Consider the following 11,890-nt stretch of genomic DNA (forward strand, 5'->3'; position numbering starts at 1 on the left):
AAATGTTAACATTTTATTTACAAAGTTGTTTTTTTTTTTGTCATACAGAAAGTAAAAATGTAGCTACAACCTTGATTTGTGCAACAGGCTGCCAGACTAAAAACCCATGGCCTGCTGGTTGCACAGCTGCTATAGCAATAATTTTATTGGGGGAAACAAAATAAAACAGAAAAAAAAAATAGGGAAATAATAAACCCAACAACAAAAAAAAAAAAGAAAAAAAAAATCGAATCCAACAAAATATTAAAAACACAGACCCAAAACTAGATACCAGTCCCAAAGTCCTCACGCGGGAATACATAAAGAGGGGCGGACAGTGGAAATGTGGAATGCTGAGTGGTAGGCTGCCTGAGAACCTCTGGGGTTACGGGTGGGAGCGAAGTGGGTGTTAGGTGGCTCTCAGTCCATTGGAGTGGGAGGAAGAAGAAGAAGAAGAAGAAGAAAAAAAAGGGGGGATTGTGGGAGGAGCAGCTCCACTCGGCCCACCCGTCGGTACAGTCTTGCTCGTAAAAAGAGCCCAGTGCTGGGGAGGGGAGCAGGTTGAGGCGGATTAAAAAGGCGGTGTGAGTTGTTGGACGTTCGGGTTTTTGTGACGGGGTCAAAAGAGGGAGGAGGGGAAACTCGGTAGGCTCTCGTTTTCCGTTTTTTTTTTTCGTTTTTTTTGCTTTTAATCGTCGTCTTCGTCGTCCTCATCCTCGTCTTCATCCTCTGGATCTCGCTTTCTCTTCTCGCCTTTCCCGGCCTCTGCTTCTGGCGACACAGAGGGGACACTCATAAATAAACTGAATCACAGGCAGTCAGAAAGCTCTGCAGATATAAGAATATTTAATCCACAAGCAAATAAAAACTTTATTCTGGGCTGTCCATCCGGAGCACTCCACACCAAACTAATGCGTGAGAAGCCAGTAATAACGGTGACGCAGAAACCCCGTCTGCCTCTCTTCAAATCTGAAGCAAACGTGGTTTATTTTGGGGAAACAACAGCGGAGTCGGAGAAGGGAGATACGGCAAGCCCTACACTGCAAAAACGGAACAAAAAATAAGTAATATCTTCTTAAAATTAGTGTATCTGTCCTTGATTTGAGCAGGTAAATAGGATGATCTGCCAATGGAATAAGATTTTTGCACTTAAAATAGGAACAACTCATCTCCATCATCTTATTTCAAGTGCAGGATATCTAATTATCTTATTTTATGGGTTAAAATACTCATTCCATTGGCAGATAATGTTATTTACCTGCTCGAATCCAGGACAAAAACACACATTTTAAGAACATTTTACTAATTTTTAGATCAGTTTTTGCAGTGTATGGTCATATCACAGAGCACTTATGACAAGATGTTTGTGTATTTGTGCCACATTCAGGCACAAAGTCGTAGTCAAACAGTGAGACAGCAGGAGAGTAAAGTTTTATAATGTTATGGAAGTAATCTGCTGTAGTTTGGATATATTTTAAATAAAACCGGATTGTGCAATATTCACATTTGATTTGTGGCTCCTGAGAGTCCATATGTAAAACGGAGCATTAAGTTCAGCTCCTGCCATCTACAACCTTCTGCTCAGTCAACACTCTGGTTCTCTCTGTCTCTCTGTCTCTCTCTCATCAACTCATCCTCTCTTCAATAAACTCTTAAAAACTAAGCTCTGTATGTGGCTGAATTCGGGTTCATCAGAACAGTTTCTGACACAATGCAAAAAGGGAACTAAAAGTAAGTAAAATTTTCTTAAAATTAGTAAATTTGTCCTTGATTTGAACAGCTAAATAAGAATATTTGCCAATGTAATGAGAATTTCTACTCCTAAAATAAGATCATTAGACATTCTGCACTTGAAATAAGATGAGGGAGATGAATTGTTCTTATTTTAAATCCGAAAATCTAGTTCCATTGGCAAATAGTCTGATTTACCAGCTCAAATCAATGAAAAATACATTAATTTCAAGAGGATTTTACCAATTTTTAGTTCCTTTTTTGCAGTGCACTCACCTTCTTCATCTTCATCCTCGTCTTCATCCTCATCCTCCACTTCTCCATCTTGACCGAACTCTTCGTCCTTCATAAAACAACATTTACAAGTTAGAGACGAGTTAAAGATTTAAACAGTTGTCCGTTTTTTTGTGTTTTGTTTTTGTCTTCACCTCCTCTTCACCGCTGACTTCCTCATCATCCTCCTCTCCTTCTACCTCCTCTTCATCTTCCTCATCGTCGTCCTCCTCATCAAAGTCTTCCTCCTCCCCATCTTCGTCTTCCTCCTCCTCTCCCTCTGTTGAATTGAAATTAAAAAAACAGAAGAAAAAAGTGATGAAGCAAACAATAAGTTCTCAAAAATCTGACTCCCCCTTCAGTCAGTGAACGCACCACGCAGCTTTTCCCCATCAGCAGTTACCTACCAGTTATTTCTAAATTGATGATTTTAAATTGATCCACAGCCGTGTACAAGTTGGTAACAGGAATAAAGTTGCACATTCACCATTTTTTTCCACAATATGTTCAAAACTCAAAGATTTCACCTCAGCATTTGGGGCAGAAACATCCATCTAACAGAAAAACGTGCATCACTTTTTCATTAAAACACTAATATGACAAATCGAAGGTGTCTGAAAGCCCGTCTCGTTCTCATGGACCTTCAACATGCAGTAACTCTGCAGTGCACCTCTAAACATGGCTGCAAAATGCAAGATGAGGGTAAAAAGCTGAAGCTAGTCTGGGGTGTGGAGGCCCCCTGTGGCCCCCTAGTGGAGGCCTGTGGAAATGCCACCAGACACTAAAGATTTTCTCCACCTTTCAGCCGATCTTTGGTCTTACTGGGACCAAGATTGGAGATTTTTAAAACACCTTTGACACTTTCTATTAGATATTTTTAAGTGAACAGACCATACTTCCACCTCTGACTTTACAGATACATTTTGAATTTAATTTACACAATTTATCGTCGTGATTAGGCTTTTAGTACAACGTAACACTTGGGATACACGATAAATCGACGTTAACTCAAGATCGGACGTCGACGTTAGTCAGTTTTAACACGTGGACATCGGTCCGATAAATAAAACTGGGCTTATATTAACAGCTGATCTTCCTGCCCTGCTTGTTGTCCCTTCATATCAGCGCATCTCCATGTACCATCATTATATGTTAAACATTTCCTTTTTCACTGAAAAAAACTGGACGGCCCAGTTCTTCGTTTGACATCGGATCCATTTTAGGTCCAACTCTGTTTCCAATTTCTTTAAAGTGTCGGTGAAAATGTTACTGATGCTTGTAAACCTTTTTTTTTTTTTTTATCTTGGCACTGTGGTCTGGTGCCATGAAAAACTATTACTGCTGTGCTGAGGTGTCTGCAGTTCGTTTTTGACCATATTTCTCTGTCTAAGACTAGATGCTGATAAGGCAAAAGTTACACTCTTTAGGCTGTTCTCCCCTCATTCGTCCTCCTAGATGTCACTTAGACAGTCCAGCCACAGACTTTGGTCTCAGGACTTCTTCAGTGATCCGTTAGAACCATCAGAACATGAAAAAAATGCCTTTTCTCACTGTGCCCCATCAACTTGGACCAGAAACTATCCACCATGATTCCTCTGGGATAATTTGAGTCTATTTGACAGAAAACAGAGAAGCCTTCCTAGAACCCCGTACCTTCGTCCTCGTCATCATCCACGCCGTCTCCGTCCACCTCCCCGTCAGAGTCGGAGGCTTCGATGTCCTCCATGTCGTAGCCGTCCAGGTATGTGAGCTGAGGCAGCAGCTTGAAGACGCTCTCTCTGTAGTCGTTCAGGTTCGTTACTTCACAGTTGAACAGGTCCAGACTCTTCAGGTGTTCCAGCTTTTTCTGCACAGGTGGGGACGGAAATTAAAACCAGGAAGTGGCTGTAAACGCGGCCACAGAAGACGGCGCAGACGGGGAAAAAAAACGTACCAACGGCTCCAACGTGCTGATGTCTTTCAATTTGTTTCCGCTCAGGTTTAGATGTGTGAGGTTGGGGAGTTTCTCTGCTAAGACGTCGAGGCCGCCGCTGATTCTGTTGTCGCTCAGCTCCAGCTGGAAGGCAAGCAGAGGGCGCGGTCAGCTGCAGCCGGCCTCATTTGTGGGGCGGCGCCAGGGGCGAGACGGGCCTTACCTTCTTCAGTTTTGCTAGTTTCGGTAGGTTGGACACTGAGATTAGGCCGACGTTTATCAAACTGAGGAACTCGAGGTTGACGAACTCGGCTGTGAGGCCTTCGATTTTCCCTTCAACCGACCGACAATTATCGAGGACGAGCTCTCGTACCTGAAATCAGATTGAGGAAGACTGAGTTAGTGCGTCAATCAGACCAAATACATCACACTTCACAAAAGGCTCTGAATCAGGTCAAAAATAAACGCACCCATCTCCATGCTGCGCGGTGATTAGAAGGTGAACGACCACAGGCTAAAAATCCACGATGCTGATTTTTAGCCCCCCCCCCCCCGCAGCTAACAACAGCTAGCATTAGCTGATGTTTGGGAGGTTTATAGCTGCGCTGATGCACGTTCAACCCACTGAGCTATATAATACACTGGAGTGCTGATTTTGCCGAAAAACTGAAGTCACTGGCCGCCATCTTGCTCCTCCCTACTCTCACAGAATCCCACAGGATTTGGTTGCAACAACAAGCAGTTTTCTGGCTGTGTGAAAACGTTTCACAGGTAATTTTACAGTCAGTGGATGTACTAACAGTATCAAGTACTAGGAAATTAGGTGCTGAAATATTTTACATGTTATTCATATTAAATATATGTATATATAAGTATGTGTATATGTATATATGTATATATATGTAAATATATGTTTTTGTATATTGTTATTTATATATTTATAAATGTTAAACATATATATTTAAATGAATAAAATCTAAAATATTTCAGCACATGACTTTCTCACTACTTGATAGTTTTAGAACATAACATAAAACTATATGGCATTCGACATTTTAAAAGTTTTAAGCTCCCCCTGAACATGAGAAAATCCTCGTTATTTGATGCTGTATCGCACATATTCCCTAGTTACTGGGGAGAAATAGGGAGTACCAATATGGCGGCTGGTGGCTTCAAAGTGACTCGTTCAAACAGACGGTGATTAGCACTCCAGTGTATTATATAGCTCAGTGGTTTAAGCGCTTTACCGACTCCTCCATGTTGCTCTCCCGTGTCGTACTGACCATTACGCTCATAAAAAATTAGTGTAATGGTTTAATTTCAGCGTAACGGTCCATCGCGCTGAAATGCGTTGGTGAGAACCCTGCATTAATAAATCGATTTAATCGATTGGATTGAATTTACAATTTATTAAGATCACATTTTTGAAGAAAATAAATAAATAAGATTGAGATTTTGTTTTCCAAAGCACTCTTTGGGCTTCCATGAAGAGAATAGCGGCAATCCTGAATATATGTTTAGGAAAATCTTTGTTTTTACCATAAAGATGAAACTGTAACTTGTTAATTTACTTTTTAAAGTTGGTTTGAAGCTACACAAATGAAGCCCGTTCTTAGCTCATCGTGTGACATCGCTAGCAGACAACATTTTGTTATTCCTTCATCGTTAACAACGGCCATCTTGTTTTACCAGCATGTTTCACAGCTCGGGTTTAGACACACTTTGAATTCAGGTCCACTCCCAGATGGAATATTTGAATTAAAACGGCTTGTACCTGTACAACCAGAAGCAAGTTCTTACCCGTCATAGTCGAGCGTGCTGTTGGCTACATTTCTTGTGGCAAGTTCCTACAATTCCCACTTTTTCAGCCGGTGGGACGAAGCGACGGAACGGATGGTAACGTGTGCGGTTAGCTAGCTGAGCACCTACAGTCTTAATCTATGAGCTGTAGCAGATCTGCTGCCGTGTTTGGAACCAGTGACCCAGTCTGGGCCAAGCTACAGCCTTAACATCTGACTCCAGATACTTTGGTCTATAAACAAGTTCAACTCCATCAATGCAGGTGGAGGCGTCACAGCGAGCCCACATCATCACACCTCCACCGCTGTGGTTGACAGTTTTCCCTGCGCATCACGGCCTGGGAATCTAGAAAAGTTTCCCCCCCCCCCCGTGGATAATCTCTGTGCAGAACGATGGATTTAAAATAGTCTGGAGAAGGTCATGTGACCCTTCCCGGATTGATGGGCAGCAACAGTTGCTTTGCTTCGTTCCCCGCTGACGTCTGAAACACCTGTATGCTCCAGACCTGCAAACTAACAAAATGGCTGCTTCTGTAGAGGAGGTCCCCTCATTGCCTGCCCCCCCCCCCCCCCCCCCCCCCCAACTCTTTCAAAACTGAATTAGATTCTACGAATACTTATGTGTGGTTTAGATTTAACGATTATAAGACCAGTCATCGACAACTATGGCAAACATTTGTTGTCAACCAAATTAACCCCACTGGTGAGGTCCCTTAAAACAACATACTGGTCAACTCCCACTGTACAAATACCCGAGGTGGGCAGTAACTAGTTACATTTACTCATTCACTTGAGTAACTTTATTTACAAAATGTACTTTTAGTAGTTTTACTGCACTGTGTGTTTTACTTGAGTCATTATTACTCAAGTATTACTACTCTTGAGTAGAATTTCTGGCTACTCTACCTGCTGTGAGTAACTTTATGAATAAAGAACATACTTGTTTTAACCAAAAATGCACCAGAGACAAAACTTGGAGTTTGTGTTAGAGTGAGACTTTTTATTTGCACACAAGCTTTTTGTTGTTTTAATGGTATTTTCTATCTGCTGAGCTCATTGAACGTAAACAGCAGATGTCACTGGAAGCACTTTGAGCTGTTCTAACAAACCGTATATACAGTAACTGCTGTAGCATTACTTTCAAGTTTAATGTTGACATTTGTTTTTAGAAAAGTGTTTCTTTGCTATTCTGTTATTCTTTGTAAATGTTTTCATTTTTGTCATTAAAAAAACAGAATTCACACATAATATATTTTTGACTGTCCAATTACAGAATTTCTAAATAATAAATCATCAGCTGTCATGGTTATTTACTCAGTACTTGAGTAGCCTTCTCCCTGACTACTTTTTACTTGAGTAATTGTTTAGCTGACTACTTTTTACTTGAGTAAAAACATCTTGAAGTAGAGCTACTCTTACTTGAGTACAATTTCTGGCTACTCTACCTGCTTTTGATAAATACCCTTACTTTTTAATGTTAATTGTAATTCAATTTCTTGCATCTATTAGATATTATTTATATGACCAGGTATCTTTTTATGCTTTGACAAGATATTATTTATCATAATCTTCAAGTTTTTTAGAATGATGGATGAGTCCTGGAAACATGTTTTTTTTTTTTTTTTTTTTTTTTCAGTTTCAGTTTTCAATACTGTGTACAAACCAAGTAGCTGGGAGTTAAAAGAAAAAGCGTTCATGTGTAGTTGATTATTCTTGGAGGGACATTTTGTAACGTTAAATATGAGGAAAAACAACTCCCAACAGGCGGAGTTTGTTTGAGTCAGGCCGAACTCACTGGTTGCGCAATTAAAAATGCTGGACAAAAAAACAATGAACGCCGCGATTAGCGGAGCAAAACACGCAGAAATAATGGCGTGTGTGGCTCTAAAGTAACTCCCGGTGTGTGTCCTCCTCCCCCCGGCCGACACAAATAACCGCCCGCTTTCAGCAGCAGCAGCTTGCCGTGGCTTCGTCGATGCGGCCACTAACGGCCAACGCGGTGGTTTTGGGGAAGCTAGCTGGCTTAGCTACAGGCTAACCGTTGCCCCCTTTTAATAAACGTTGCGGAGCGCGAGAGCAGCCGCTCCAGCATCGCCCGCCATTAGACAGCACCGCGGCAACGGAAAAGGACTGCCAACACACACACACCCCGAAAAGAGTCACCCTTTTCTCGATCAAACCAGCTTTCATTAAGGGGGTAAAGTGGAATATTCGTCGTCTTCCGAGTGTAAGACCCGGGTTGTTCAACGACTCGCTTTTGAGGTCGAAGTTTGCGAAGGAGATTGAACGGAAATTTAGTGAGGAAAAAAAAAAACAAAGATGGAGACGGTTCCTTTCTGCCAGGGCTTCAAAGACGACAGAGCGACAACATGGCGACTCCACAACTACAGTACGCAGCTCTCCCAACACTCCGGTGGCGGAAAGGAGACTGATTACAAATACTTAAAACCTCAACTAAACATTTTTTCAATGTCTGAAAAAAATAATGTTTTGTTAGTGCAAGTTGCGGCTTGAGCGGAAACGCCGACCGTCGAGTGTTTGTTGCCCACTCATGAAGCGCGGAGCACCGGATCTCCGTGTCACGCAGGCAGGCAGGCTGCACTCGGTCAACGAGGCCTCCACCCCAGCCAGCACGTCGATTTGGTCAGCAGCGAACGCAAAGTTTAAGATAATTATTGTTAACGTTGCTGGAACATACGGTCGTTAAATTCAAAGTTATGTTTGGATTAATTATTTCGTCTTTTGGCCGTTGTAGGGAACAGGCAACATGGCGACACCGAAGTTGGCTTCCGAATTGTTGCCTCGTTGAGTAAAGGGCCGTTTCACCACTTTTAACCTGGAACAAACTACCTGAAAATATAGTTGCTAATCTTTGAAACTTTGATTCCTTTTGTGGAAGACCAGTATCTTATTGCAATAATTGCAGGAATAAAACGCTAACCCTGTTTTAAGTATTGTATTTTTGCTGATCTACAGCTAAATCACTACCACAAGGCTAAAGTTTTACAAATTGAATACAGGTTACACATATCATAGGATGTTTTGTTAGGAATCCAACATTTAGACAATTAAGCTTGTTTTGGATCCGTTTAAGTATTTCTTTTTGGAGATTTGGCTTTACACAGCAAGAAAATAAGGCACCCGTATTGTCCTTTTTAATCCATAATGCAAGATAAAAAGTGTAAGATATGAAATAACAGCTTTGTTTGAGTATAAAGCATCAGTCAGAAAAAGCATATTGAAACATTGCAATTTGAATCAGGTTACAAAATCAAACTGTAATAAATACAATGTTTTAACTGAAGTTTCAGGGATATTTAAAACATTTTTCAATGAAATGTGAGACAATCCATCTTAGGTTAGATCAGCACTGTTAGATGAACCTGGTGGTTTTGTGTTCTCTAAAAACAAATGTCTTACAGACCTCCTCAGCTTTGCTGCAATATTTTTGGCGTTTTAATCTGGAAGCTGAAACTGTTTCTTTGTGGGGCTCTTTAAACTAGTCTCTGCTGTTCCACTACCACTAACTAGTTGTAAAGCGTTTGTTACTAGTGTACAATAAGCCAGTTTTCAGTTTAGACTTGGTGAAGTATTGCAGTATTTCAAGTTGGACCAAATCTAAAGGTGAGATATGTACTAAAAAAATATGCATTTAAACTGTATTCTCTCAAATTGATTATTAACAAGCATGTTTTAACATCCTGCTCTTGCTCTAAGAGATCTGTAAATCAGTATGGAGCAATCCAGTCCAGGAACCATGTTTAAAAAAATATTGAAATAAATTGCCTCTTCCAAAAATAAAAGCATTTTATTTCATCCAGCGTGGAACATTTTCATCCAGCGTGGAACATTTGAGCTGTGTGCTCTAAAGGAACTGAAATGGCCCTTTACTCTGCGAAGCTCCGAATCACAGGCGCACTTCGGCGTCGTGGTAATATGGCGGGAACAAATTCCTAAGTTAGCTGGCTTGGGCTGCGAATAATGGCAGCGCCTGATTCCATTTAAAAAACAGCCACATTTAGGAGCCTCGCGTCGAAACGCAGCCCGTGTAGCCATGCAAGCCGCTAACACGCGTGGGTTTGGTAGATTCACGTTCAAACATTATAACGGCGTCATATTTTTTTTCCAACAAACATCAAATACATATATATTTAAAAAAATAAATCAGATCACAGGAGTGGTTATGCATTTCATATAAACTGTTTACTGTCAATGTGAAGAGCTCCAGCTCCACAGTCGAGGTAAAAGTGGCTTTTTTTTAACGGTTTTCGCTGGTTAGCTGTAACATTAACGCCGCGACTCTTGATTTCTCTCATTATTAAACTCGACCGAAACATCCAGACTCCAGAGATCTGCATCGGCGTGCTTAAAAAAAAAAAAAAGCGCCCGATTTTTGATTTCTTTTTCCTCTCCCCCTCCTTCCTTCCTTTTTTTTTTGCTTGTAGCAGTTGAGCTAGCAAGCAAACATGGCTTCCGATGCGTGTATAAAATATAGCCGCCGTGTAGCATGCCGAGCCAACGGGCGGCAGAAATAAGTTTACAGACCGCGCTCCAGACGGGCTGAGCCGTGTGTGTGTGCGTGTGCAGCGGCCACCGAGGAGGCTGCGAAACGGTTAAAGCACCGCAATAATAATGTCAGCAACCCGAGAGAGGGGGGGAGAGAGAACCGCCGTTTGAAAGTAACCATTGAATACGGCTTCTCTCGTCTCGTTGCAAACCCCCGTGTACAATACGCCCAATCCCCGCAACAAGAACCGAGGGATTAAGCGACTGTTTTTTAAACGGAGAAACACACGCATACAAGAGCCCGATAAACCCATGTGGTCACCATTAGCGGAGGGGCTAACCAGAAAGAACTAAAAGGGTTGGTTTATAAAAAAAAAAAAAAAAAAAAGCACGACTCACATCAGACGGTGTCCTGTTTCTTAGCTCCAAGTGGATCCTCTTTTTCATGTCCATCTTCCCCCTGTGGAAGTGAAACTTTTTGTTCTCCTCTCTCTCGGGCTTCTGGTGGGATCTTCAGCGCGAATCGGCGGAGATGCCCCTTTTTTTTAACGGAGGGTGAAGACGGGGCTGTGTAATGAAGTGAGCCGAACGCTAAGTTAGTCGGAGAGAAGGGGAAACCATGGAGGGAAACGGGACTGAAACAAAAATATCTGCTCAACAGCGCCCCCTAACGCCGCCAGCCGCCCATCGCCGCCTCTGAAAGGGGCAATGCAGTGAGAAAACATGACGCGGCCCCCACAAAGCGGAGCGGCGCTGCAGCTGGTTCCTGCAAAAAAAAGAACAACGAAAAAAGTTTATATAGCACAACAATTATCTAAAAGACGTTGATGATAAAGATTTGTTTTAGAGCTACCGACCAGAAGTGGTTTGTAAAAAAAAAAAACATAAATAAATAAAAATCAATCAACGAGGCTGCAGATGTTGTTTGTATCTTTTTTGTTTTGTTTAGTTTAGTTTTGCTGTTAAACGTAATTTAAGCAACATAAAACCTAGCCAATATCAAAAGGATCGAAAAATGTTGATAATAAATATTTGTCTTAAAGCTACCGATCAGGAGTGGTTGTAAAAATATAAAAAAAAATCAGTCAAAGATGCTGCAGATGTTTTTTTTTTTCTTTTGTTTTTTGTTCTTTTGCTGTTAAGCATAATTTTAGCTAAATAAAATCTAGCCAATATCAAAAGGATCGAAAAACGTAGATAATAAATGCTTATCTTAAAGCTACCGACCCGGAGTGGTTGTAAAAAAATAAAATAAATCACTCAAGGACTCTGCAGATGTTTTTTTTTTTTTTTACTGTTAAACGTAATTTTAGCTAAATAAAACCTAGTCAATATATGAAAAGGATCGAAAAACGTAGATTATAAATGCTTATCTTAAAGCTACCGACCTGGAGTGGTTGTAAAAAAAATAAAAAATAAATAAATCAATCAACGACTCTGCAGATGTTTTTTTTTTTTTTTTTTTGCTGTTAAACGTAATTTTAGCTAAATAAAACTTAGCCAATATCACAATTATCAAAAGACGTTGATAATAAATATTTGTCTTAAAGCTATCGACCAGGCGTGGTTGTTAACAAAAAAGAAAAAAAAAGAAGAGAAACGAAATCAAGGACGCTGCAGATGAAGTTTGTCTTACGTAAAACATCCCAAAAACATCATAATTTGATGTCCTTTGCCTCCCCAGAAGAGA

The 11,890-nt window shown here is 40.9% G+C and overlaps 1 protein-coding gene and 1 long non-coding RNA gene across 7 annotated transcripts; one reads left to right on the plus strand and one right to left on the minus strand.

Annotated features, from left to right (window-relative positions):
• anp32b (acidic (leucine-rich) nuclear phosphoprotein 32 family, member B) lies at positions 1-10,926 on the minus strand. 6 transcript variants are annotated; one of them, XM_021308381.2, is made up of 7 exons: positions 10,600-10,926; positions 4,119-4,268; positions 3,917-4,039; positions 3,637-3,829; positions 2,184-2,263; positions 1,987-2,053; positions 1-744 (listed from the first exon to the last, which is right to left on the minus strand). In XM_021308381.2, the coding sequence occupies exons 1-7, from the start codon at positions 10,651-10,653 to the stop codon at positions 668-670; spliced, it is 744 nt and encodes a 247-aa protein (XP_021164056.1). In that variant the 5' UTR covers positions 10,654-10,926; the 3' UTR covers positions 1-667. The 6 variants fall into 6 exon arrangements, with proteins under 6 accessions (XP_021164056.1, XP_021164037.1, XP_021164050.1 ...); XM_021308362.2 differs by having other exon boundaries at positions 2,139-2,263; positions 10,600-10,925; XM_021308375.2 differs by having other exon boundaries at positions 1-747; positions 10,600-10,924.
• LOC118563232 lies at positions 7,553-9,339 on the plus strand. The gene is made up of 2 exons (XR_004931120.1): positions 7,553-8,083; positions 8,192-9,339. It is a non-coding gene; the product is annotated as an uncharacterized LOC118563232 (long non-coding RNA).
• Positions 10,927-11,890: the final 964 nt, after the last annotated feature.

The sequence above is a fragment of the Fundulus heteroclitus genome, chromosome 5, assembly GCF_011125445.2.
Source record: "Fundulus heteroclitus isolate FHET01 chromosome 5, MU-UCD_Fhet_4.1, whole genome shotgun sequence".
Taxonomy (NCBI): domain Eukaryota; kingdom Metazoa; phylum Chordata; class Actinopteri; order Cyprinodontiformes; family Fundulidae; genus Fundulus; species Fundulus heteroclitus.